This window comes from Rhamphochromis longiceps, linkage group LG5 (genome assembly GCF_057381845.1).
Source record: "Rhamphochromis longiceps isolate RC_006_pf linkage group LG5, R_longiceps_female_GT1.1, whole genome shotgun sequence".
Lineage (NCBI taxonomy): Eukaryota > Metazoa > Chordata > Actinopteri > Cichliformes > Cichlidae > Rhamphochromis > Rhamphochromis longiceps.
The window spans coordinates 36,679,547-36,703,089 of record NC_140561.1 but is presented as its reverse complement, the minus strand read 5'-3'; the positions used below and the strand labels follow the sequence as shown (position 1 = coordinate 36,703,089).

At 40.4% G+C, this 23,543-nt stretch overlaps 2 protein-coding genes across 4 annotated transcripts in view; one reads left to right on the top strand and one right to left on the bottom strand.

The window, feature by feature from the left end:
• Positions 1–4,165, top strand: part of cbfa2t2 (CBFA2/RUNX1 partner transcriptional co-repressor 2) — a 34,955-nt gene extending 30,790 nt beyond the window's left edge. For 2 of the 3 annotated variants that reach the window (XM_085407469.1, XM_085407471.1), the window contains exons 8-11: positions 362–554; positions 1,928–1,996; positions 2,157–2,347; positions 2,929–4,165. In XM_085407469.1, the coding sequence (XP_085263595.1) occupies positions 362–554; positions 1,928–1,996; positions 2,157–2,347; positions 2,929–3,270 (795 nt within the window). In that variant the 3' untranslated portion in view covers positions 3,271–4,165. The remainder of the gene's footprint in view (positions 1–361; positions 555–1,927; positions 1,997–2,156; positions 2,348–2,928) is intronic. The other variant, XM_085407470.1, reaches the window with a different exon arrangement.
• Positions 4,166–14,564: 10,399 nt separating this feature from the next.
• necab3 (N-terminal EF-hand calcium binding protein 3) overlaps positions 14,565–23,543 on the bottom strand; it is a 45,728-nt gene continuing 36,749 nt past the window's right edge. Inside the window, exons 10-13 of the mRNA XM_085407468.1 lie at positions 20,721–20,833; positions 20,270–20,347; positions 19,625–19,716; positions 14,565–15,589 (exon numbers count right to left, since the gene is read on the bottom strand). Coding sequence (XP_085263594.1) covers positions 15,561–15,589; positions 19,625–19,716; positions 20,270–20,347; positions 20,721–20,833 — 312 coding nt within the window. The 3' untranslated portion in view covers positions 14,565–15,560. The remainder of the gene's footprint in view (positions 15,590–19,624; positions 19,717–20,269; positions 20,348–20,720; positions 20,834–23,543) is intronic.

The following is a 23,543-nucleotide window of genomic DNA, read 5'->3' as shown; positions in this document are numbered from 1 at the left end:
TTGTGATTAAGACATCCTGAACTACCTTTCCAGGAGATAAATGGTCAGGTTATTGAAAAGGTTACAAGAAGAAGAAACATAGCAAAGACACAAAAGTTTGCTGGGAAATTACAATTATTAACATAAGTCAATGTGTTTTAGGCATTAAAACAAGGTATTTATGTTTAACTGCTTACTGGGATGAAATTCTATCAAGTCAAGGAGATGGTTTGTGAAACTGGTTCTTGATTTGATGATATAAGTACTTTTTGAAACTTCAGACATAGCTATTAAATAGTTGCTTAATGATGTAAGATTTAAATAATTCCTCAAGTAGCTAAAAGCGATCTCAATTAATAAAATTTTGTTTGTCGTCATCAAGGTGTTGAACTGTATTGTGGACATGGTAGAAAAGACACGGCGGTCAGTGAGCGTTCTCAGACGATGCCAGGAGTCAGATCGTGAGGAGCTTAACTACTGGAGACGACGTTCGAGCGAGCAGGAAGACCCGCGCAAAGGAGGACCGGCATCTGCTCCATTCTCCAAGACGCACAGCCCTCACTCTTCTGAGTCAGGTGGGCACCGCTGTTTTTTGGGGTTTCGCTTTTGTCAGGGACCAATAACTTTTCATTGTTTACGCTTGCTGCTTTACTACAGTAAATGTTTCATGATTTTCAGAAAGAAGCCAAATTTATATAATGCGTGATGTTGCACATGCTCTAAACTTCATATTTAACCTGCTAGTAACATGTAACATGCAGAAGCCCAGTTTTTTGGGGGGTTAATTAATTAATTATCCCTTAACATCTACTATGTTTTGGGTGTTGGAAACTGCTTTAAGGATTAACAGTTCAATTCGGGTTAAAAGACTGATGTTTCCATTTCCTTTTAAAAGTGTTATTTATTGTGAGATCAGTTCATTAAATGAACTTTAGAATGGGTAAGCAAATGTCTTTTCTAAAGAAATATAACCATGGGTTGTTCACTCTGGGATAATGATGCTAGATAAACTACAAGCATTGTGAATAATAGCACATAATGATCTGGACATTCTGAGATTAATTTAGGCGATGCAAATGTCCAGTCATTTCTGTTTCATAGTCATTACATCATCTAGTGGTCATTAATAGAACTGCGCCGAAGTCACACGTCAGCGTGTTAGTGAGTCCATCCACAGTTAGTCCCTCAGTCTGCTGTGTACTGGCAGTGTTCTTTCTGCGTGCCAGCCTTGCCATCCCCCTGCTGCTCCATAGTCACAGACAGGTGCCAGGATTGGCCTCCGCCATATCGGCCACAGAAGGGCCGTCCTGCCGTCCTGCAGGCACAGAGACCCAGAGCTAGCTGACTCGCCAGAGCACCATCTGGGCTCCCAGTCGGAAAGCCTGCCTGCTTGCCTAGGCTTGGTCTGCTATAGTGGGGGTGTATAAAGGCTTGGTGAAAGAGAAGGGATGTAAATGAAGGCAAAAAGAGAAAGAGGTGGTGAGATCAGCTGTGAGTGATGGAGAAAGAAGCGGAAAAAGGAGATAAGAAAGGCAACAGTATTAGAGAGGCAGAGCCCAGTAGTGAGTTAGGAATGAATTACAATTCAGGGAGACAGATTTGAGGGAAGAAACAGAGTATTGACACAGCTTGATGGTCTGCATTTCTCTCCAAGCCAAACACATTCCTTTCTGAAGCTGTCAGATCGCAGATCCGTCCAGGACTCTGATAACTAACAATAACATTGGTTGTGTGGCCTAGATATTCGGAATTGTTTGCACCAGTGACAGAATAAATGTCAAGATGACAAAGAAACTATTACTGTCTGTCTATCAGGCCTTTTCTTTTATATGTCCCCATCACCTTCAAGGAGTGTCAGCCCCAGTATAAATAAATGAAAATAAATAAATAAATGAAGTTTCAAAGCCCCGGCAGGTGCTAATTGCTTCCGTTTCTGCCTCCCCTGCAGACTCTCAGCGTGATTTTGCTCCACGGCCAGGCTCAGCATATGTTACAGATGAAATCTGGAGAAAAGCTGGTAAGAACATGAAACAAAATTAGTATAAAGACTCAACCAGTTGTTGCATTTACAAAGTAATATTTTGACACACTTAGCAGATTGCTGTGTGCTTTACTTATGCAAGTGTGCACAGTAAAAACAAGGTGAGCCCCACCTAAATCTCTTGTCTTCTCTATAGAAGAAGCGGTGAATGAAGTTAAGCGTCAGGCCATGGAAGAGGTTCAGAAAGCTGTAGCAGAGGCTGAGCAGAAAGCATTTGAGATGATTGCTGCTGAGAGGGCCAAGATGGAAAAGACTGTGGCTGAGGCCAAGCGGAAGGCTCAAGAAGATGCCATCATGGTCATTAATGAACAAGAGGACTCCAGTGAGGTGAGCAAGAACTGCAGAGAAACTACAGCAACAAGATGTGTGTGTGTGTGTATATATGTGTGTGTACATATATGTGTGTTTTATATGTATGTATGTATGCATGCATGCATGCATGCACTTAAACTTCCAAGTATGCATAATTTAGAGTTACAGTCTTTTGGGCATTTTTAATAGCAATTACAGATTAATAGTGTAATAAAGCAATAACAGTGGTGCAAATGACTAGATTAAAGTGGAAAAAGGCACTGTGTTTATCGTGATGATTCCACACATAGATTTTTCTGAACATGTTGAAGGGCCTCACATGATTTAGTAAAGAGTCCATATGGGACTCGGTGGGAGGGCAGAAAAATTACTCAAGATGAATGCTTTAGTTGCTGAATCTGCTGAGACAGCTGTATGCATACAAGTTCACAATGATTACTCCAATTCATTGCTGCGTTTGCTTCTGCTGCCCCCAAATGGTCCAACAAATTACTGTAGTTTTGTTTTGTAAGGGGTTTATTTAAAAATGAAAGAATACAAATGCAGTTTGTACAAGTGAGAGATAGAAATGAACTATATCTTTCCTCTCTCATTAGTGTTGCTGGAACTGTGGTCGCAAAGCTAGCGAGACGTGCAGCGGCTGCAACGCCGCTCGCTACTGTGGGTCTTTCTGCCAGCACAAAGACTGGGAGAGGCATCACCTCATCTGCAGCCCAGGACTTCAGGCTCAACCCAAACCGGTACCTGCAAGCAGAGTGGCTGCCGTGGCTACAGCAGCACCGGCCGCCACCGTCGTGTCTCCTGTTGGTCTGGCTGGGGTCAAAGTTCCTGACAGTGTGCCTTCAGTCTGCAGTCCAGGTGGGGAGAAGGCTTCAGTCGCTTCGCGTTCATCCACTCCCTCCACCCCTGCCTCGGCCCCTGAGACGAACGGACACTAGGAGGCAAAGGACCTTGGCGGTGCATGTGTCACCTACCCTCTTCAAAAACCGGGAAGAACTGAAACAGCAGCATGAGGGAACTATTTGTGGGTTAAGTTAGGATAACAGATTTTTCAACATACTCTTTGGCAGATAAAAAAGGACAGATTATGGATGACTGTTTGAGTGATATGTCAACTGGGACTTTGGCTTTGGCAAAGAACAGAAGGACTCCTCTTGAATGCATTAATTGGATGAACAGATCTCCCTAGCAGATGGAAACGTGTTTCTCATCGTCCAAAAACCAAAATCTTGGATGTGTGAGGAGTGGAAAAAAACTGATTGATCTCCGTTTGTTCTCTGGTGGCAGCGTGGAAGTTATGAAAGGGAGGCATACGAGAACAAACACAGGAGATTAAAGAACAATGAGGTATAAAGATATTTCCCCCCATGTACCAATATCCTCACTTTGATGTGTATAAATCTAAGCTTGGGAAGAGGTGGTGGTAATTGTAAACAGTGTAATAGTACCAGCGCTAAAACATCTGTCTTCGTCCTGTAGGAAAAATCTGACCGTAGACCACGGAAGAGCCGTCTCCGCAGCTCCGGTGTATACATAAATATTTGCTCGCCAATCTTGTCAGATTATCATATGTGTGAATGTGTGTCAAAGAGTCGTGCTGTCGGTGAATATTGTAAAGCATATGATTATTTTTGTCAAAGCAATACTGAAATATTGTTCAGGTATTTCAAGACCTTTGCATCACCAAAGTCGCTAAAGAGAAAGTTATTGTAATTGCTTGTAACTGTGTTTGTGAAAAAGAGATAATACTACACTAACGCCCACACGTCATATTTACTTTAAAAAAAAAGTTAAACTCTGGTCATTACTTTTTTTTTTTTTTGCCATTTCCAATCATTAGAAGGAACACAGGCAAAGTGATGGTGGTGGATCCAGTAAGCACAGAAACATTCAGTTTGGGCGTTTCTCTGGCTGCAATTTCACTTTGGCACTTGTTCATATCACCAGCTGTGTATGGCAGGTCAGATGTTGCTCAGAACACCTCCACCACTGTAATATTTGCATCAGGGGACAGGAGTGGTATGCTTTCCAGCACCGTTTCCAACAAATACAGGTATTAAACTATGAAAACGAAATCCGTTTCACTTCAGCTGAAATTTTCACTGATGCTGACAACGCCGTGGTGAAGGTGCAGAGCGCTGACTCTGTCCCACAGAGAATCTCAGGAGCTTAACTGTATTTGTATGTACAGACCGTTCTTGTTCTTTTGTAACAATGAAACCTTGTATAACTTGACGGTTAGGTGAAAGTCAGATGTTTAGTGTGGAAATTTGATTTATGGTACTCTGCTGTTACAACTGAAACTTGCTTGTTTCCATGTGCTGTAAGATGACTTTGTAAAGAATATTATGAGAGAATGCCTTTATTTTGTGAGCCACAATTTTTCCTCTTCATTCTTTGAACATGTTTTTTTTGTTATGAGACATAACTTCATATGGAAATCATATCTTGACATGAAGTATGAAATAAAGAAGTAGAGTTACTTCAAAGCGTTTCCCTGATGTTTGTGCTCATTTTTAGAAATATGCAAAAAAAAAAAGGTCTTCCTGGTAATATGCGATAAAGTAAAATGTGTCTATTAATAGAGGTGTCATATATACTCGGTTGACACTGAATTAAGAAATTCTCCTTTTTTCACATAATCACAATCAGCTGCAAATGTTAATGTACGATATTAGAGAGTAGTAGTGAATAAAACGGCTCCTATGTATAAAATATGACTACATAAGTTATTTGGTCATGATATAAGGTATTTTTCTACAATTAGTCAAATAATAGATAATAATAGCAGTAATGAAAGTGCTAAACTGGAGTTCTGAGGTTCTTTCAAAAAGCTGCATGGCAGTGAATTTTATATCCTCTTTGTCTCTTTATTGAATCATTCAGTGAGTCCAGTTTAAAAATGCAAGACACATCTTTGAAGTCTGAAGGTACAAAGTAATGAAGTAAGCTCTTGGTGAGAACGGACTACTCTAAAGTGGGTTGAGTTAAAGTTCTGCCATGTATTATGTATAATGTTTTCCACCTTTGAATTCGATTAATATTCTAGTGATTTTACTGAAGAACAAATGTAGAAAAAAAAAGTGATCACGGGAGATTGTGATTCAACGATTTTGTCATTGTCACGTTTAAAGAAATGCAACTCTAAAAAAAAAAAAAAAGGAAAACTGAGATTGATGCAATAACACACATTACCACAAGGTGGCAGTGTAATCCCTATGTTGATAGTGAAGCCTCTTGATTTCGGTTTAGAAGATTCGGTATGTGGATGAGTCCATTGCAGAATTGTAGTTGTTACAAAAGTATCAAAAAAACTACTAAAAACATGCAAAATATTGTTCGATATATTGCATATTACTAGGAAATAATATTTAAGGCCTAGAAGACAAAATGTCAGTTGGTCACTGCTCTCTCATCTTGTAACTAAACTCACTATTTGCAAAGCAGCTAATAAGCAGAGTAGCTGCAAGGAACACTGAAAAGTAAACTAAAAAAGTATACTTTTACATTATATAAATCATATATTTCAAATCTAAAGCAATCGCTTGACTGATGCTATGATCCTTATTGTCAAAGTAGCTGCAAGAACTAAATTATAGGCACATGTTACGAACTTGTATGTCCATGTGTTTGTTTGTGCAGGTGTTGTGTTTTTTCTATGTTAATTTAGCTGTGCCAGGGCCCTGTTCCGATTGGTGCGTGGATATACTGCCCCGGCGTGATTGGATCCAGCTGGAGGACCCGCCCATTAAAAGGAGGCTGGAGTGCTACAGCGGTAGAGGTCCTCGCGTTTCTCCTCATCACCCAGCAGTAGTCCTGTGGTAGCCGCTGGCTGCAGTATACGCTTGAAAGTTGTGGAAGTGGAGTCGGTAGGGGTGAGCTGCCGTTTCTTTTGATCACCCGTTTTCTCCTGTTTTGAGTTAGTTAAGGAGGTCAGACTCTGTCTTTATTTTTGACTTTGTTTTGGTAAGGTCAGGGGTGCGGGATTTGTGTAGGTTTGTTTTGTTTATTGTTTTGGCCTTGGCTCACCCTGAAGTGTTGACACTCCCGTTTTGGTTCTCTTTATTCACATTGTAAATAAATCACCTCACATCTAACGGATTTGTTTCGTGTGACGGCTTGGGTCTTGGGGGGGAAGCGAGTGCCTCGCTCATGTTATGGCCTGGCCCTAGACGGGTCGTAACACACAATATAGACAGTCTTCTTAACTGCTGACCTTCCACTAAGCAGGGATTTCTGTTCGTTTGCCTTGTCCTACTGACTTTAAGTATTAGTAGTAATAGTATGATTATAAAGAGATTTTGTTGCTCATTAGTTGAAAGGAAAATTAAACATTACCTCATCTCTACATGTAACAGGATGCTCAGTATATTAATTCCCAGTATAACTGGGAATCAATAAAGACGTTTATGTGTACTGTGTAGGAGCACTCCCTATTTAGACATGAAACTGTTTCTGCTGCTTCTGTAAATACTATTCTTTTGTTCTGTTTTGCATATCCAATGTTATTTTTGGACTAATTTTCCATGAGTTTCTAGCTCTTGCACTACAAGTATGCTAGAAGAAAAAGTAGAATCAGCAAGCAATCACAGTAGTGATAGTGTCAGACAGTGGCGCAGCTGCCCCTCTGTTGGTCTTCCTTGGTCTCTTGTGTTCTGGGGGCCTCTGGATGTCTGGAGTTTTGATCTCATCCACACCTGCTTCATGCCCTGGAGGACGGGGCTGTGGCCCCCCCACACCCTCTAGCAGATTATTACATGAAGGAACCTTTTAAAAAACAAAAAACAAGCGCGTCCATGCTCACAGGTGTACACACGGGTGATCACACCCACAAACTACACCCTTTTTGGCTCCTACCTCAAAGCACACTGTGTTCTGTTGATCTTATGTGCTGCACAATAATGTTTAACATTTAGTATTTACTGTCATATTCCCATATATCATTGTGATGTTGTTTATTCTATTACTCTTGTTCTCTTCTGCTTGCTTTCTTTTTTCTTTCTCAGCAGGTGATCCAGGTGATTGATATATGCATTTTTTTTTCTCTGCCCGTTCTGTTGGTTTTTGTCTTTTGCCCTTCTCCCCCGTCCCTCTTCTCAGCTGTTTCTCTTTCCCTCTTTCTTTCTCCCCTTCTTTCCCCCAGTCAAGTCTGTCCCGTATTCAGTAAGTGAAAATAAAATAAACAATAAAAGGTGAATCAAATGGACCATTACGGCAAGGCTGGGATGGTCAATTTGGTAAAGTAAATCCGTTGGGCATCTTTCTTTGCCTTTAGACAACAATTCTGATGCAAAAGAGCCAAACGGGACAGGCCAAAAAAAAGAAAAGAAAAAAAAGAAAAAAAAAAAGTGATAGTGTCAGACTGTTTGTGTACATGTGCCAGTCTTTGTTGTGGATAGAGGGGCATCTCTGTGTGTGGTTAGCTTGCTTCTTGGCTCTCTCACCACACTGTTGTAGTGCTTGTGGGGAGATACTGGCTTAATTATGTGTCTGGTTTCTGTCCCAACTTTTTGCCTGAGGCATATTAATAGAAGTCACTTAGGATTCATCATCTTTTTCAGAACTTTCCTTAGAGACAACTCACATTCCCTCCATCATAGTCTGTCTGCCCTTTGATAAAATTTGCTAATGGTTTTTGACAGCACGCTATTATCAACACTTAGTATTGTTCAAGGTCAGCAGTGCTTTACAGTAATCTACTCGGAAACCCGTTTTTGTACTTTGCTAGTGCTGTGCTTGACCTGCATCAGCCGCTGCATGAAATTTAGCTTCATATCCTAATCTATGTAAATCTAACTGCATGGGCTAATAAATTCCACTCATAGCAGAACCCAAGTGAGTATGAGTCTTTAAGTCAACGAGGACAAGTGACTCAGTATTTCAGAGGCAAGATGCCCTCTGAACACGTTACCTCCCACACAATCAAGTCTCCAGCTCGAAAGAAATGGAGATACTGAGGCATGAAATGGGACAACAGCTGCTGCATTTTCAACTTTGTCCCCAAGCCTAGGTATTTCTGAGCAGGTTACAGCTCAAGACGGCAGACATACACAACAAATGTACAATGATTGATGTATAAATCTGTGAAGACAATATTTTTATTTTTATGTAGAGCTTTTGCTTGTCTGTTTATTTTTATTTATTTATTTTTATTTATTTATTTATTTATTTGGGGGGGGGGTTGGGTTCCTTGTTAGAGATCAGGTTTCTAAGAGAAGAAACATTGGCAGACAATATTTAAAATTTCTGACAGTCGTACCTTTATTATTTTGCGTTGACATTGTTTAAACTTTTCTGCTATCCACCATAAACCAGAAGGGAAAAATACAGAGAGGTGGCACAGGATTTGACTTTAGGTGCCTTTTGAGTGTTGCCTTCAGCAAAAGAACGTAACATAGGTGGGGAGGGGGGACTGAAAAGAGAACAATGAAACGGGACAACAGATGTCGTTTGGTCACCTTAGCCCTAGCCCTTGGCTTTTTGAAGTGATGAGCTGTGTTTGCACACATCAGAGCCAAGGGCACCTGCCTGAAAGAGCATAAAAAGACCCTTTTTTCTATGCTGCTCTGAAGGAGATGAGCACAGAGAGGCGGCGGCAGCATTCTTCGGATTCAAAATAACAGTACAAGGTTTTAAATTTCACTTTGGCTATTCATTGGTGTCCCTTTCAACACAAAGAGAAACATGTTTCACAACCTGGAATTTAATTAAAGGAAACTAGTACTTTAGTAAAGAAATGATAGAGTACATAAATATGTTAGAGCTCACTGTCCATCTTTTTGTTTATTAAAACCATTGCAGTGAGTAATATTTCAAACCAGAAATATATATAAACTAAAACCTATTAAAATGAAAGAAGCACTCCCGAGCTCATGTTATTTCTGTATCATGCTGGCATATGTAGTGTGACTGCAAGGAGAAATCCCCTGATGCTCAAGGGTTGTATTCTGAATGAATAACACATACCCCTGTGGTTTCTGTATATACATTGCTCATCCACTGCGTCTGCTTGCACAGAATCCCAATTGTCTGTAAAAATGGCATAGACAATCCCTGCTGTACCTCAAAAATAGACAATAAATAAGGTGACCTACCTTATTTATTGTCTATTTTTGCATCCACTGTCTGTGCAGTGAAGAATCAGCAGAACTCATTTCTCTTGTGCTGCAGGAGTTAAAGAGGAGCTGGATATATTCTGTTGAAGACTGCAGAAGAAATGCGGATACTATCTTTAATAAACCTCAAAAAATGCACAAATCAAACCTCTTGCATATAGTGATCAGTTTGGCCAATTCAGTGTATTGACTTTTATTAATAAGTTAATTATTTCTACATCTAATATTTGCCATGGGTCTTCAATTAAACTAACACAGAATATCCAGGGGCTAAGGGGGACCTTTTCAGTCATGTTAAAGAAGAAAAACCCAGAAACCATCACTGCCTTCATCATCTGGATAGGGAACTTCCCAGACTGGAATTCCAGAATGACAGAGATGTTGCTGAATCTATTGTACCTGAAATAGCTGGGTCATGCCCTGGTCATGTCACACATGAAAAGGAGAGCTATTGAAGTTACGTTCCAAGCTCTAATCTGAGCAGCTATGACCCTTGTAGGAGTGAGGAAAACTCCACCCAGCTGACTACCCAGTACTCAGCTGGAATATCCTTTCATCAAAGGTTACTCCTGAAACAGGCAGGAAGGTGCTGTTTGCATAGCACAAGGCAAATTGGTAGCTGTCTTTTGTGTCCAGTTAGCTTTAGTTGTTTTTGGTCATTTCTGGTCTTTGTACTGTGAGAGCTTGGTTTGTATTGCCAGCAGTAAGTCAAACTGGGCAGAGGAGGATGCATTTTGTCACAACTTCTCTTCATAATATTTATGGATAGAATTTCTATGTGCTGTCACTGGGTAGAGGAAGGAGGCTTTGGTGGTTTCATCTCGGCTTTTTGGAGATCATGCAGTTAGCTTCATCAATTCATGACCTTCAGCTTGTACTGGGATGTTTTGCAGCTGAGTGTGTGGTTTTTGTCGCAGATGAGAATAAGCTCCTCCAAGTCCAAGATAATAGTTCTCAACTGGAAAAGGGTGGAGTGCCCAGTCCAGGTAAAGGATGAATTGCTGCCCAAAGTGGAAGAGTTTAAATATTTCCTTGTTCATGAATAAGGAGAGAGTCGAACAGGAGATTGACAGATGGGTGCTGTTTGCAGTAATGTGAACACTGTAATGGTCTGCTGTGTTGACCAAAGAGCTGAAACTGAAGCTGTCGATTTATATGTCAATCTGCATTCTGACTTTCAGTGATGGTCACAAGTTCTGGCCAGTGGCCGAGAACATAAGACTACTGATACAAGCAGTAAATGAGCTTCCTCTGGGTTATCGCTCAGCCATGAGGTGAGGAGCCAGAGTGAGGTGGTTTGGGTATGTGACCGGGGTGCCTCCTGAGAGCTTGTCTTGTGTCTTGTCCTAGAAAGAGGTGGTGAAAAAGCCCCAGAGCAGACCCACAACATGCTAGGAAGATCTGTGTGTGTGTGTGTGTCACTCTCTCGCTATCTTTGTGAGGACCGAAATCTGCATTCTACTATACTTGTGAGAACCAACAGTCACTTGTGAGGACACACACACCGGTCCTCACAAGTTTGAAGGCCTTTTTGAGGCTCAAAATGCGGTTTTAGTGTCAGGGTTACAATTAGGTTATGGTTAGGGTAAGGGTTAGGGTTAGGCGTTAATTTTTAATGGTTAGGGTTAGGGTAAGGGGCTAGGGAAACCATTATGTCAATGAAGGTCCTCACTAAGATAGCTGAACGGGGTTGTGTGTGTGTGTGTGTTTATTTCAATTATTTTTTACCAGTATAAAAATTACCCTGACTAGTTTCATCATATAAATACAACACAGAAAAAAGTTTACTTGAAATTACTGAGAACTGAGTGATACCAGAATCAAAGAATGTTAAATAAGCTGATAAGCCAGCAGTCCATGAATATAAAATACGTTGGTACCACTTCAGTCATTCCAATTACTCTTTGCCCATGCTATATCATTTTCTTAACACCTGAAGAAAAGATACAGCACAGCATTTTATAACAGTTCTATTAAAGATGCATACAGAGGCTGCAGTTTTTGTGGGAGAATTTAAAACAAGGAAAAAATAATATTTGCAGATTATCTTTCACTATATGTAAAAAAATGTGTATTTTGTTTGGGCTGACACTGGGAAGATGGAAATGTTTCACTTCAAACATCAACTTGCTTTGTTTTCTGTCATAACAGCAATTTTTAAAAACACACCCTTCGCTTGCTAGTTGCTACCATAATAACAGTGGATGTAATGGTGACACTCACCCCTCAGCATTTTGAAAAGCTGAAGTGGAATAGGGGGTGGGGGTGCGTATCCTCTGAGCCTACATATTCATTCTGCCTTAACAGCAGACAGCCTGCCTGAGAGGAGGCTTGGGATGAGATAGGGCTTCAGTTTGCCAGCATCAGTCTTGCAATCAAATATTACAGCCCAGCAATCAATGCATGGAACCTTTGAACACATTTGTGTTCACTTACAAGTATGGCACAAACATTTTCCACAGTTACACATTTGTGTTGTAAAAAGACACTGGCTGAAAGGAAGGTTCTGGACTTTGATTTTGATTTAGAGCTTATAATAATCTAATTACAAAGGAAAAGGAAGCATACACACTACATTTCTTTTAAACTTTCTGTGTGTTCTGTGTAGATTTAAAATACTTTGACCATTTTTCACATGTAAAAGTGCATTGCTGTTCACACCTTGATTAAACACAGTGTGATGCAAGCTGTGATGAAGTTACAACCACATGTAGTTGGAAACCACTGGAGTGAATTTTGTAGCTTAGACGTTTCACGTTTGGATGAACCGGGTCGGGCAAGTTTAAATTTCAAGTTCTGCCCTTATTTCAAATCACTGCGGGAAGTTCACGGTTCAGGGAACACTGATAGTAAAATTATTGCCAGAGGTAGAGGGAGAAGTTTGGATGCTCCCTATTTGTAAGCCTCACAATTTGCCCCTCTTCTTGTCAGATTACCATATGGGTTATTTGAATTCACCCCAGTTATGTTCAGACATACAGTGGGGCAAAAAAGTATTTAGTCAGCCACCGATTGTGCAAGTTCCCCCACTTAAAATGATGACAGAGGTCAGTAATTTGCACCAGAGGTACACTTCAACTGTGAGAGACAGAATGTGAAAAAAAAATCCATGAATCCACATGGTAGGATTTGTAAAGAATTTATTTGTAAATCAGGGTGGAAAATAAGTATTTGGTCACCTCAAACAAGGAAAATCTCTGGCTCTCACAGACCTGTAACGTCTTCTGTAAGAAGCTTTTCTGTCCCCCACTCGTTACCTGTATGAATGGCACCTGTTTGAACTCATCATCTGTATAAAAGACACCTGTCCACAGCCTCAAACAGTCAGACTCCAAACTCCGCCATGGCCAAGACCAAAGAGCTTTCGAAGGACACCAGGAAAAGTATTGTAGACCTGCACCAGACTGGGAAGAGTGAATCTACAATAGGCAAGCAGCTTGGTGTGAAAAAATCAACTGTGGGAGCAATCATCAGAAAATGGAAGACATACAAGACCACTGATAATCTCCCACGATCTGGGACTCCACGCAAGATCTCATCCCGTGGGGTCAAAATGATCATGAGAACGGTGAGCAAAGATCCCAGAACCACACGGGGGGACCTGGTGAATGACCTGCAGAGAGCTGGGACCAAAGTAACAAAGGTCACCATCAGTAACACACTACAACGGCAGGGAATCAAATCCCGCAGTGCCAGACGTGTTCCGCTGCTGAAGCCAGTGCATGTCCAGGCCCGTCTGAAGTTTGCCAGAGAGCACATGGATGATACAGCAGAGGATTGGGAGAATGTCATGTGGTCAGATGAAACCAAAGTAGAACTTTTTGGTATAAACTCAACTCGTCGTGTTTGGAGGACGAAGAATACTGAGTTGCATCCCAAGAACACCATACCTACTGTGAAGCATGGGGGTGGAAACATCATGCTATGGGGCTGTTTTTCTGCCAAGGGGACAGGACGACTGATCCGTGTTAAGGACAGAATGAATGGGGCCATGTATCGTGAGATTTTGAGCCAAAACCTCCTTCCATCAGTGAGAACTTTGAAGATGAAACGAGGCTGGGTCTTCCAACATGACAATGATCCAAAACACAGCGCCCGGGCAACAAAGGAGTGGCTCCGTAAGAAGCATTTGAAAGTCCTGGAGTGGCCTAGCCAGTCTCCAGACCTCAACCCCATAGAAAATCTGTGGCGGGAGTTGAAAGTCCGTGTTGCTCGGCGACAGCCCCAAAACATCACTGCTCTCGAGAAGATCTGCATGGAGGAATGGGCCAAAATACCAGCTACTGTGTGCGCAAACCTGGTAAAGACCTATAGTAAACGTTTGACCTCTGTTACTGCCAACAAAGGTTATGTTACAAAGTATTGAGTTGTATTTTTGTTATTGACCAAATACTTATTTTCCACCCTGATTTACGAATAAATTCTTTACAAATCCTACTATGTGGATTCATGGATTTTTTTTCACATTCTGTCTCTCACAGTTGAAGTGTACCTCTGGTGCAAATTACTGACCTCTGTCATCATTTTAGGTGGGGGAACTTGCACAATCGGTGGCTGACTAAATACTTTTTTGCCCCACTGTATCCCTATCTGTTGTCTGCAATCAATTCAGACACAGACACAATCACAGAGAATTTCTTAGCCAATTAAGCCACTGACCTTTTCTTTAGAGTAAGCAAAGTTTTGTGTGTTCAATAAGTTTGCTAACATGTCAGCGTGTGTTGTGTTCTTGTCATCTTGCTGGCTGCTATAAGCTGGTGAACCTAAAATACCACATCATCAGAAATCAATGTCATGAAAGTTCATGTAGTCATTTTTCACTCATTTTTTCCACTCTTTCAGCCAACATCAACTCCTGATGGATATATATACATACTGCTCTTTAGCTTGTTCAATATATTCCCTATAGGCTTATTTCCACTGTTAAGCCAGTTTAAAGACCTTTCATATTGTTTTTGCTTATTTATTTTTGGTCTGGCACTTACATTCCCCCCCCCCCCTTTCCTCTGCAGATCTATGATCCAGCCATTTGAGAATTAATGAAAAAAAGCAGTTGTTATCTTTTATTTTTATTAAAGTTGCTTTTCAGTCATTTAGCTGTGTACATTGCCAAACCAAAGCACAACATAAATATGAATATATGTAATTTCTATATGTACAGATGGTATAAATTCCACCATCATCAAAATAAATACATGATGCATTAAATACATTTTTTTCTTTTATAACTTAGTGATACAATGAAATCTTCTCACAAAGTATTATTTATTTTAAATATGCATGTTTTAAGATATTTTTACATTTGAGACTGATAATGTGTCTCAGACTGAAGAGATGCACTGCAACTAATAGCAGACCACTAGTACACTGTATCTAGCAATAGAGAAATGTCAGGGCAGGTGTGGTCATTTTAATAGCATTTTTGGCATTCTGTGCACATAATAGTAGGATAGCAAAATGAAAAAAAAAAATACACTGCTACACTATAATACAGCATGTACAGCCAGGATGCGGCCACATCAACATGCATGTTTAGGCTACAGTAACCTTTCATCTCCTCATCCTCTCCGCTTTTTCATCCTTATCAATTGTACTCAACAGTAAACAACTCATCAAAATACACAAAACCCTACTGGTATTGTAATCTCATTCCAATTTGCGTGTGCTCTAGTAGCCTACATTAGTGTCTTTTTGGTTTCCATCCATTGGCATAATATCAGACAAACACTGCAAAAAAAGGGAGGCCATACCACAATTGAGACAAGGGGGAGAAAATTCATAGAACGGGTTTTGCGTTGCAGAGAATCAGTTACTTTCAGGTCAATAGTAGCTAGTGTGTGCAACTATCCCTTTTCATAAAGCGGCACAATAATGAGCAGTCCAAGACAGGAACATGAAAAGATGCTGCTGGAGAATGCTGGATGACGCCACTGTCTCGGTCTCCTGTTGATTTCAAACACGTGGATGTCTTTTGAAATGTTCTGTATGTGTGTGTGTGTGTTTGTGTGTTTGTATGCGTGCAAGAGTACATGTGGGTGGGTGGGTTGATGCGCCAGCGTGCCTTTGTCCGTGTGACAGTGTAGGCAGTAGATGTGACATTCTGGATTTAGTTGCTAGTTGTTAGTCATAATCCACCAGGAAGCTGGAGAAACACACATAAATCGAGAAAGTTTGGCCAACTCACACCAAAATGATATACAATGAAAGGTCAACAGTGTTCAACAATCAAACAGTCTACTCCAATTTTTGTGTGTGCGCAAAGGCTGTGTTGCTGTTTCAAACTGTCCACTGATTTTATGTTTCACCTGGTGAGCTTTTAAGTCTATAACTACTTAAGATGTAAATAGATACCTAGTTGTAAATCAATAAAGTCTGGCTTTCAGACAACTGACCAAAGAAAAAGAAGAAGAAAGAAAAGTGCAGAGAAAAAAAAACAGCTTTTAGGGTCAGCAGATTGTTTTGTTTTATATATTTTTAACTTTATTGATTCCTAGGTCGATCCCTTCCTCCTCTTCTTACATTTTATAAACTATCCTCTCTCTTCCTCTTATCATTGCCATCTGCCCTCACAAGAATCCCCCAGCAACCAACACCTTAGAAGCAGCTAACAGCTACTTGAATAAAAATACTTTTCTTAACCCAAACGCACCTCTTCGCATAGAGTTACATATGAAACAATTTCTTTTTCTCAAAAGTAATGAAACAACAGTAAAGAAAAGTTAAGTAAAAGAGTTTAATAAAGTGCAGTTATACACGTATTAAATACAATCTTATTGCTAACGTGTGAAGACACATTTCCCAATGGCCTCTTACTTCTCTTCATCTGAACCATTTTCAGTGTAAAGGATTTTACCTGTTTCCAAACCTCTGCTCTAGCCTCAAGGCATAACACAGTATTTGTACTGTCACCTCAAAGCAGGAAGGCCCTGGGTTCAAATTCACCAGCTACGGGGAGCTTAAGCCCCCTGTGATGCTTACCCACCAGGTTGCCCTAACAACCTGTAGATGTGTACTCTACCTCCTTCCCCATGACAACTGACTCAGGGGCCACAACAGTTTCTTTACGGTTGTGAACCTTAAATTCGAACCCATGCTTCCGAGCAGTGTCATTTTAAAACTGGTCTTGAGCTACAGTTCTTCAGGCTCTCTGAAGGTCGTTGAAAGTTTTTCTTTGGACATTGGCTGCTTTTTTCACTCATTTTCAGTCCAGTTCTTTTACCATTTACAGAGGAGTGTTTTTTTTCTTAACACTAACCTAAAAATCATCACACAGTTTGAGAGGCATAAAATAATACTTTTGCACCAATAGGAGATTCCCAACGAGCTTTAGCCAAAAAGCTGGCATATCTCAACATGGTGTGCAGAAGAAAAAGTGGCAGGCCTAAAAAAAAAGAGAAAATATCTACAGCAGATGAACAGTTACTGAACATCATGTCCTTAAGAAATTTTTTAACATGACAGTGATCATAAACTTACTGACAATCCAATTAAATAATACCTGAAAAACACACAATGGAACGCTAGGACTCATTGACAGACCTCCCCAGAGCCTGGACCTCAACAATATTGAAGCAGCGTGAAATCATCTTGACAGAGAGCAGAACAAAAGGCAGCCCACATGCAAAAAAGAGCTTTGAATGTCCTTCTAGAAGTCTGGCGAACTGTTCCTGAAGGCTACTTTAAGACATTGCCAGAAAGCTTACCTAAGAGAGTTCACACACTTTATACCAAATACTGACTTTTAAGCTTGTTAGAATCACTCTGTTTTTCCCTCATGTTTGGTATTTCCATGTACATTTGCACATTTCAATAAACCGCTGAACCTACTTTTCTTTTTCCTAGAAAAATTCAAAGAAATGAGGGGTGGCTCAAGATATTTGATCAGTACCGTATGCCTATAATAGTCAGCAAGCTTACGTGACATACCAGTCAGAGATGTGGATGTAAACAACTGTGTACGGTAACCTAGTAACAAACACAACCCATACATCCCACACAGTTAAATCAGCACTGCAATGGAGCTAAGAGGCAAAAATAAATATTAACAGCATTGGCTTGATGGCTTCTGAAGAATTTTTATTTGTTTCCTGTAGCTAGTTATTCAAATGTGAAGACGAGAGAAATGAGATGAGACCCACTGCAGCCTCTGCTGGACTTTTCCATGTGTTGAGGAGTCAGCGATGTGATGACGAACAAAGTAAATATGTGCGTCACACAGAAAATCGCTTTTCTAAATGTGTTCATAATTGACTTTTTAAAAAATATTTATGCATGTGTCTGAAAGAAAACAGGCGTATGATAATAATGGATTGCATTTATATAGCGCTTCACAATTCCACTATTTATTCACTCTCACACACTGGTGGAGGTAAGCTACAGTTGTAGCCACAGCTGTCCTGGGGCAGACTGACAGAAGTGAGGCTGCCATATCGTGCCATCGGCACTTCACCGGTAGCCGAAGTGTCTTGCCCAAAGACACAACACAGAGCTGGGGATCGAACCAGCAATCTTTCAGTTACAAGATGAGCTTCCCAGCCCCCTGAACCACGGTCACCCATATATATCTCGCACTTACCTTACCCTGATTTCTGTGACTTGCAAACATGTTATCTAGTGTTTGTATCTCCTTTAGGCTAGTTAGAGAAATCCATTATTTTCCATTATTCAATCCATTATTTTGCACTGTAAATGAATTATTGCCTGGAATTATGAATGTGCTCACATATGCATAGTTTCACACTTTAGTGCACCTTAACACATCTAAACCTAATGTATTAACTTAGTAAACACCTTTAGAGTGATTAACACAGTAACTAAACTTACTTTCAGCTAATGTTAAATGACCACAGTACTAGTTACAGGGATACCAGATACAGGGGTGAATAGTTATCTAGTATGTGCACCTCGAAAAAATATTTTTATTAGTTAGTATCGTCTGTTTGCGCACAACAGTAGCGCTAGCACAGTGAAAATCATAAATAAAATGTAGGTTCACTTCTGATAAACACAACACCAGTAGCAACTATTTGAGTTTTGAGGGAAAAGGCTCCATTACTCCAAACACTATTAAACTCCAATCACACTGGCCTTTGAAATGGTTAATAAAAAAAATCACATATATGTTGCTGTCTGCTGCTTATTTGTTGCCTTCTACATACACATAAATCCACATTAAACATCAATTAATATTAACTATTTAGATTCAGAGTCTAGCTATAACCTCCTTCACAAACATTGACATAGCTGCTGCAGGACAACAATTGAACTGCAAATTGACATAGAAGCTCAGCAACCTCGCTTTTATATATGAATATAACAAGAATACAACCAGTTGAGATGAGTCCCCAAGTGCAAAGAGACTCATCCTAGGTGTGTTGTTGGTGCAGACTAACACAGATTGCCTGCAGCGTGCACTCTGGAGGCAATTGTAAATTATTTCTAAGCCAATCTCTCTGAAAGTGATAGCAGTCTGTCCAAGCTGGCCTGCAGCTGTTTAAAGACTCCCATCAGGTCCTGCCTCCCTGAAAATTGTGTCCTAGTGATCAATGGTGTTGCACAATCAATGTCCAAGCAACCAGTTAGTCGCCACAATTACTTGTAATTGGTCGCTATATGCAAATAAATTCAGCGATACTAGGAGCACAATATATGATTTACATTTCTCATATCCAGGCAGGTTATTTTTCTAAAGAAATCACTAAAAAAAAGGGGAAATAGGGAAACTGTTTGAGTAACCTGGCCAAACAACTGCCATGAAATCATCAGAAGAATGACAGATCATAGAACCAGTGAGCAAATGGATATAAAGAAAAGCAAGAGCAGCTAGCACTCTCTCAGTTGGAAAAAGTCTAAAATGCATCTGCTTCGATGCCAAAAATGGACTTATGAGTCATAAATGGACATCATCATCAAGCAGCTCAAACATATCTTGATGTATGTAGACTATAAATATCTTCAGGGTATTTTTCTAGGTACAAGCACACATATAAATCAGATTTAAACTGACAGCATAAATATATGTGGCTTTCATACAAATATTTTCACAATTTTGGAGGTTTGGCCACATTTTTCATGCACTGATTGCACATTAAGCAGAGATTGCAGATTTTCTAGAATAGTATCATTTTAGTTTCACATACACTACAAATCCTGCTCTCCCAGTCACACATATACAAACCTGGGAGCAACATAGTGGATACTACTTCAGCATCCTCCAACATATCAATAATGCAGCGTTGGAAGTCTTTACTGCTGTTAGACTGAAGATAGCTGTGGACACAGACAACAACAGAACAAAACAGACCTGTGTGTCAATCAGCTGTTGATTTTGTTGAAATACATCGTAGCAGACTTGATATTATTTAAAATATAATTTTTAAAAAAAAATCTTGTACATCATGTACATATTAGCAGCAAATAAAACAACAGTTTATTGATTTTCTCTGCGACATCATGTTTTAAAGGTTTCAAAAACTGAATAAATATGAGCACGTACAAAGTTATATGTGCTCAGAAAAAAATCCCTTATTACCAAAAGTCTTTTGGATTTTTTTCTTGCAATGTTCCAACTGATAAATTAATATATTCATTGATATGTGTGCAGCACAGATACCCTTTAAAGCATTTAAGCTGCTTTCTTGTGTGTGTGTATGTTTTAGTGCGTCTGTGCGTCTGTGTTTGAGTATGCGAACTGAGAGCTCGGCCATCTGCTCATCTTCAGTGGTGGGGAACATTTCCATCAAAAAGTTAAGAGTGCCAAACCGTCTGCCAATATCTAACACACAAACGCACACGCATGCACACACAAACACACCATACTGACCTCATCCAGGAGAGGCGGTCTTGCCAGAACTCATGCATTATATAACACGACTTTCCTGGGAGCTTCTGAACGGACACACTGACAGCAAGATCGAGAAGAAAAGTAGAGTGGGGCAAGAAGAGGATACAAAGTGAAACAGAGTTTGCACTCAGCAGGGATAAAGTACATGAAAACTTTGAATCTTTTGAGGGATGTCATTAAAATTAGGCAAGACAAAAGCACAACATCAAAACCAAGTTCCAAAGTGTTGTTTTAGTTATGTGAGCGATATAGTCACTTTTTGAACCAGTAAATCGTTATTACTTTAGATGTAATTTGTATTATGCTGCTCACAGTTATGGACCACGTATACTGGCAATTGCTCAGTACTCCAGGAGTTTTCACAGCAGCAGAGTCCCATGCTTTGATTCAAACATGCATTGCTTTTCCTGGAAACTAGCAAGACACTCACTGCAGGTTGTCAGAGTGAGCTGAGGTGGCGTCAATGTAGCTCTTTAGAACTTTCTGGAAATTGTCCAGATTGACATCAGTCACTGACATCTGCCTCTGAACCAGCAGGATATTCTGTTGGCAATAAGACATCAGACAGAGAAAGGGATAAAAAAAAGAGATTAAATGACCAAAGATCTCACTCTGTGTGTTTGTGCCCTTGTATGTCTGTCTTTGTGAGGATCTTTTTGAGATTTGCACGTTTAGGATGATGACATTTGTTTAAAGTGGTCAGCTCTTTGCTTAGGACTTAGCGTTGGGGTTCACAATAGATTGTTAGAGGAGACATTTATATCAGGTTAAGGGTAGGTTAGCATTTGGATATGGGGTTTAGGTTATGCAGTATGTGATACATTTGGTTACAAAAATTAAAAGTCAATGCAGGCATGAGGATAGATGGCATCAAGATGGATACTTTCAGAGCAAATATGTACTGATATCACCATCCATCACATCAGATGACAAATAAATTCAAATAGATAAGTGTTATTTCACTTAGCATTACTCTCACTTCAGTAGATTTGGTTGTGATTGTGAATGTTACCGAAATCCTGGTTTTAATGAAATTCATAGACATTTCACAATTTAAAATACCAGAAAGTGATTACAGAATACTGATACTAGAGCTGGGCTACAATACCTATGTTGCCATGACTCCTCAGTTTTGATTTTCTCAGTACTTTGCCACTTTCTTTATATACTGACGACAATAGCTGAAGGCTTTTTATTCTGAAAACATATCTCAAGTTTCTTAAATGCTTTCCATGGCAGTCTATCGACTTTCAATAAGAAAGGAGAAAAAAGACAAAAAATCATTTTTGTTCCTTAGAGATTGATGTACCTGGGAACAATCCTGCAAATGGCAGCAAATCATTCTGGGCTTGAACTCAGGCCATGTTTACCATTTGGTCTGCCAGTGCACTGAATCAACATCCTCTCCACTTTTCTCTCCCAGCAATTTGAAGTTACGGTGAGTCCATCCTACAGCTCAATAAAATGTATGAATGTACACTGAGACATATCTTGATTTGAAATGTAATGTGCATCCAGTCAATGGAGTTTTTTTTGTCACTACCCGAGTCAGATGGAGGTGGATGGTATTGCCTATTATATAAGTTACAGTGCTCGTAATATTTAAAAGCGGATGACGCATACAGAATCCTTGTAAAGTAATTTCACTGTATTATTTTCTACCAAATGCGATTACTGCATTTTTTCATCGTTCCAGAGAGCAAAAAATGCTCTACATTGTCAGGTGAAAAATTATATTCAGCTCTAAGAGTTAACACACTAAAAAAAATCTGTTTTACAAAACATGGGTGACAAACTTTTGTGATTTAGGACTAATGACTAAGACTCTTTGAACTTGTTACAAGCAGAAGATCTAAACTCCAACACTAAAAGAAGTCAAAAAGGAGACAATCTGCCAATTATACATCTTACAACAGATGTTGTTCAGATGTTACCTTTTCAAATCAGACAATTTAGAAATGACTCTCTCTTATTCTTGATTCAATGAGAAAGTGTTGAGAAAACAAAGCATCACAACTTGCCTTTTAAAATTTTTTCCTGTATAACATTTTATCAAATACACAAAACGTCAAAAGAGAGGTAAGCGAGCCGGCGTACTCGTGCGTTTGAGGAAACGCGGACTGAGAACGGCCCTTCCTGGGATCTTCCTTTCTAATGTACGCTCACTCTGGAATAAGATAGACGAACTGGCCCTGATGAGAAGCATGAACAAAGACTTTGCCTCCTCCTGTGTCTTATGTTTTACGGAGTCGTGGCTCAGTGAGGACATCCCGGACTGCGCGCTCAAGCTGGAGGGCTTTCATCTGCTGCGCGCGGACCGGCAGGCCGCTCTCTCCGGTAAAACCAAAGGTGGAGGTGTCTGCTTCTACATCAATAGTGGCTGGTGCACAGATGTAACAGTGATTGCTCAGCACTGCTCTCCCTCTCTGGAATATCTTTTTATTCACTGCAAACCGTTTTATTCTCCGCGGGAGTTTGCTTCATTCATCCTGGCCGCTGTTTACATCCCGCCAGACGCAGATGCGCAGGCAGCTCAGTGCGCACTCGCGGAGCAGATTCTCCACACGGAGCGGACATTCCCGGACTCTCTCATCATTGCTCTTGGGGACTTTAACAAAGCCAATCTGAGCCATGAGCTTCCAAAATATAAGCAGCATATTAAATGCCCGACCAGAGAGGAGAGGACATTGGACCACTGTTACAGTACGATCAGCGGGGCCTATCGCGCGGTGCCCCGCGCTTCACTCGGACTTTCTGACCACGTCATGATCCACCTAATCCCCCCGTACAGACAGAGGCTGAAGCTCTCCAAACCTGTCGTGAGGACTAAAAAACTGTGGAGCAACGAGGCTGTGGAGGAGCTTCGCACGTGTTTGGAGTCTACAGACTGGGACACAATGAAGGCTGCTTCTAACAGCTTGGACGAGTTTACGGACACTGTCACCTCCTATATCCACTTCTGTGAGGACAGCATTGTGCCATCACGCACCAGGGTGAGTTATAACAATGACAAACCCTGGTTTACTCCTAAACTCAAAAAGCTGTGGCTGGAAAAGAGTAAGGCGTTCAGAAGCGGAGACAGGGACTGCTACAGAGAGGCCAAGTACAGGTTCACTAAAGAAGTGGACATTGCCAAACATCAGCACTCTGAGAAGATGCAGCAGCAGATCTCAGAGAATGACTCGGCCTCTGTGTGGAAAGGTTTTAGGAATATTACAAACTACAAGCCTAAAACCCCCCACTCCACTGATGA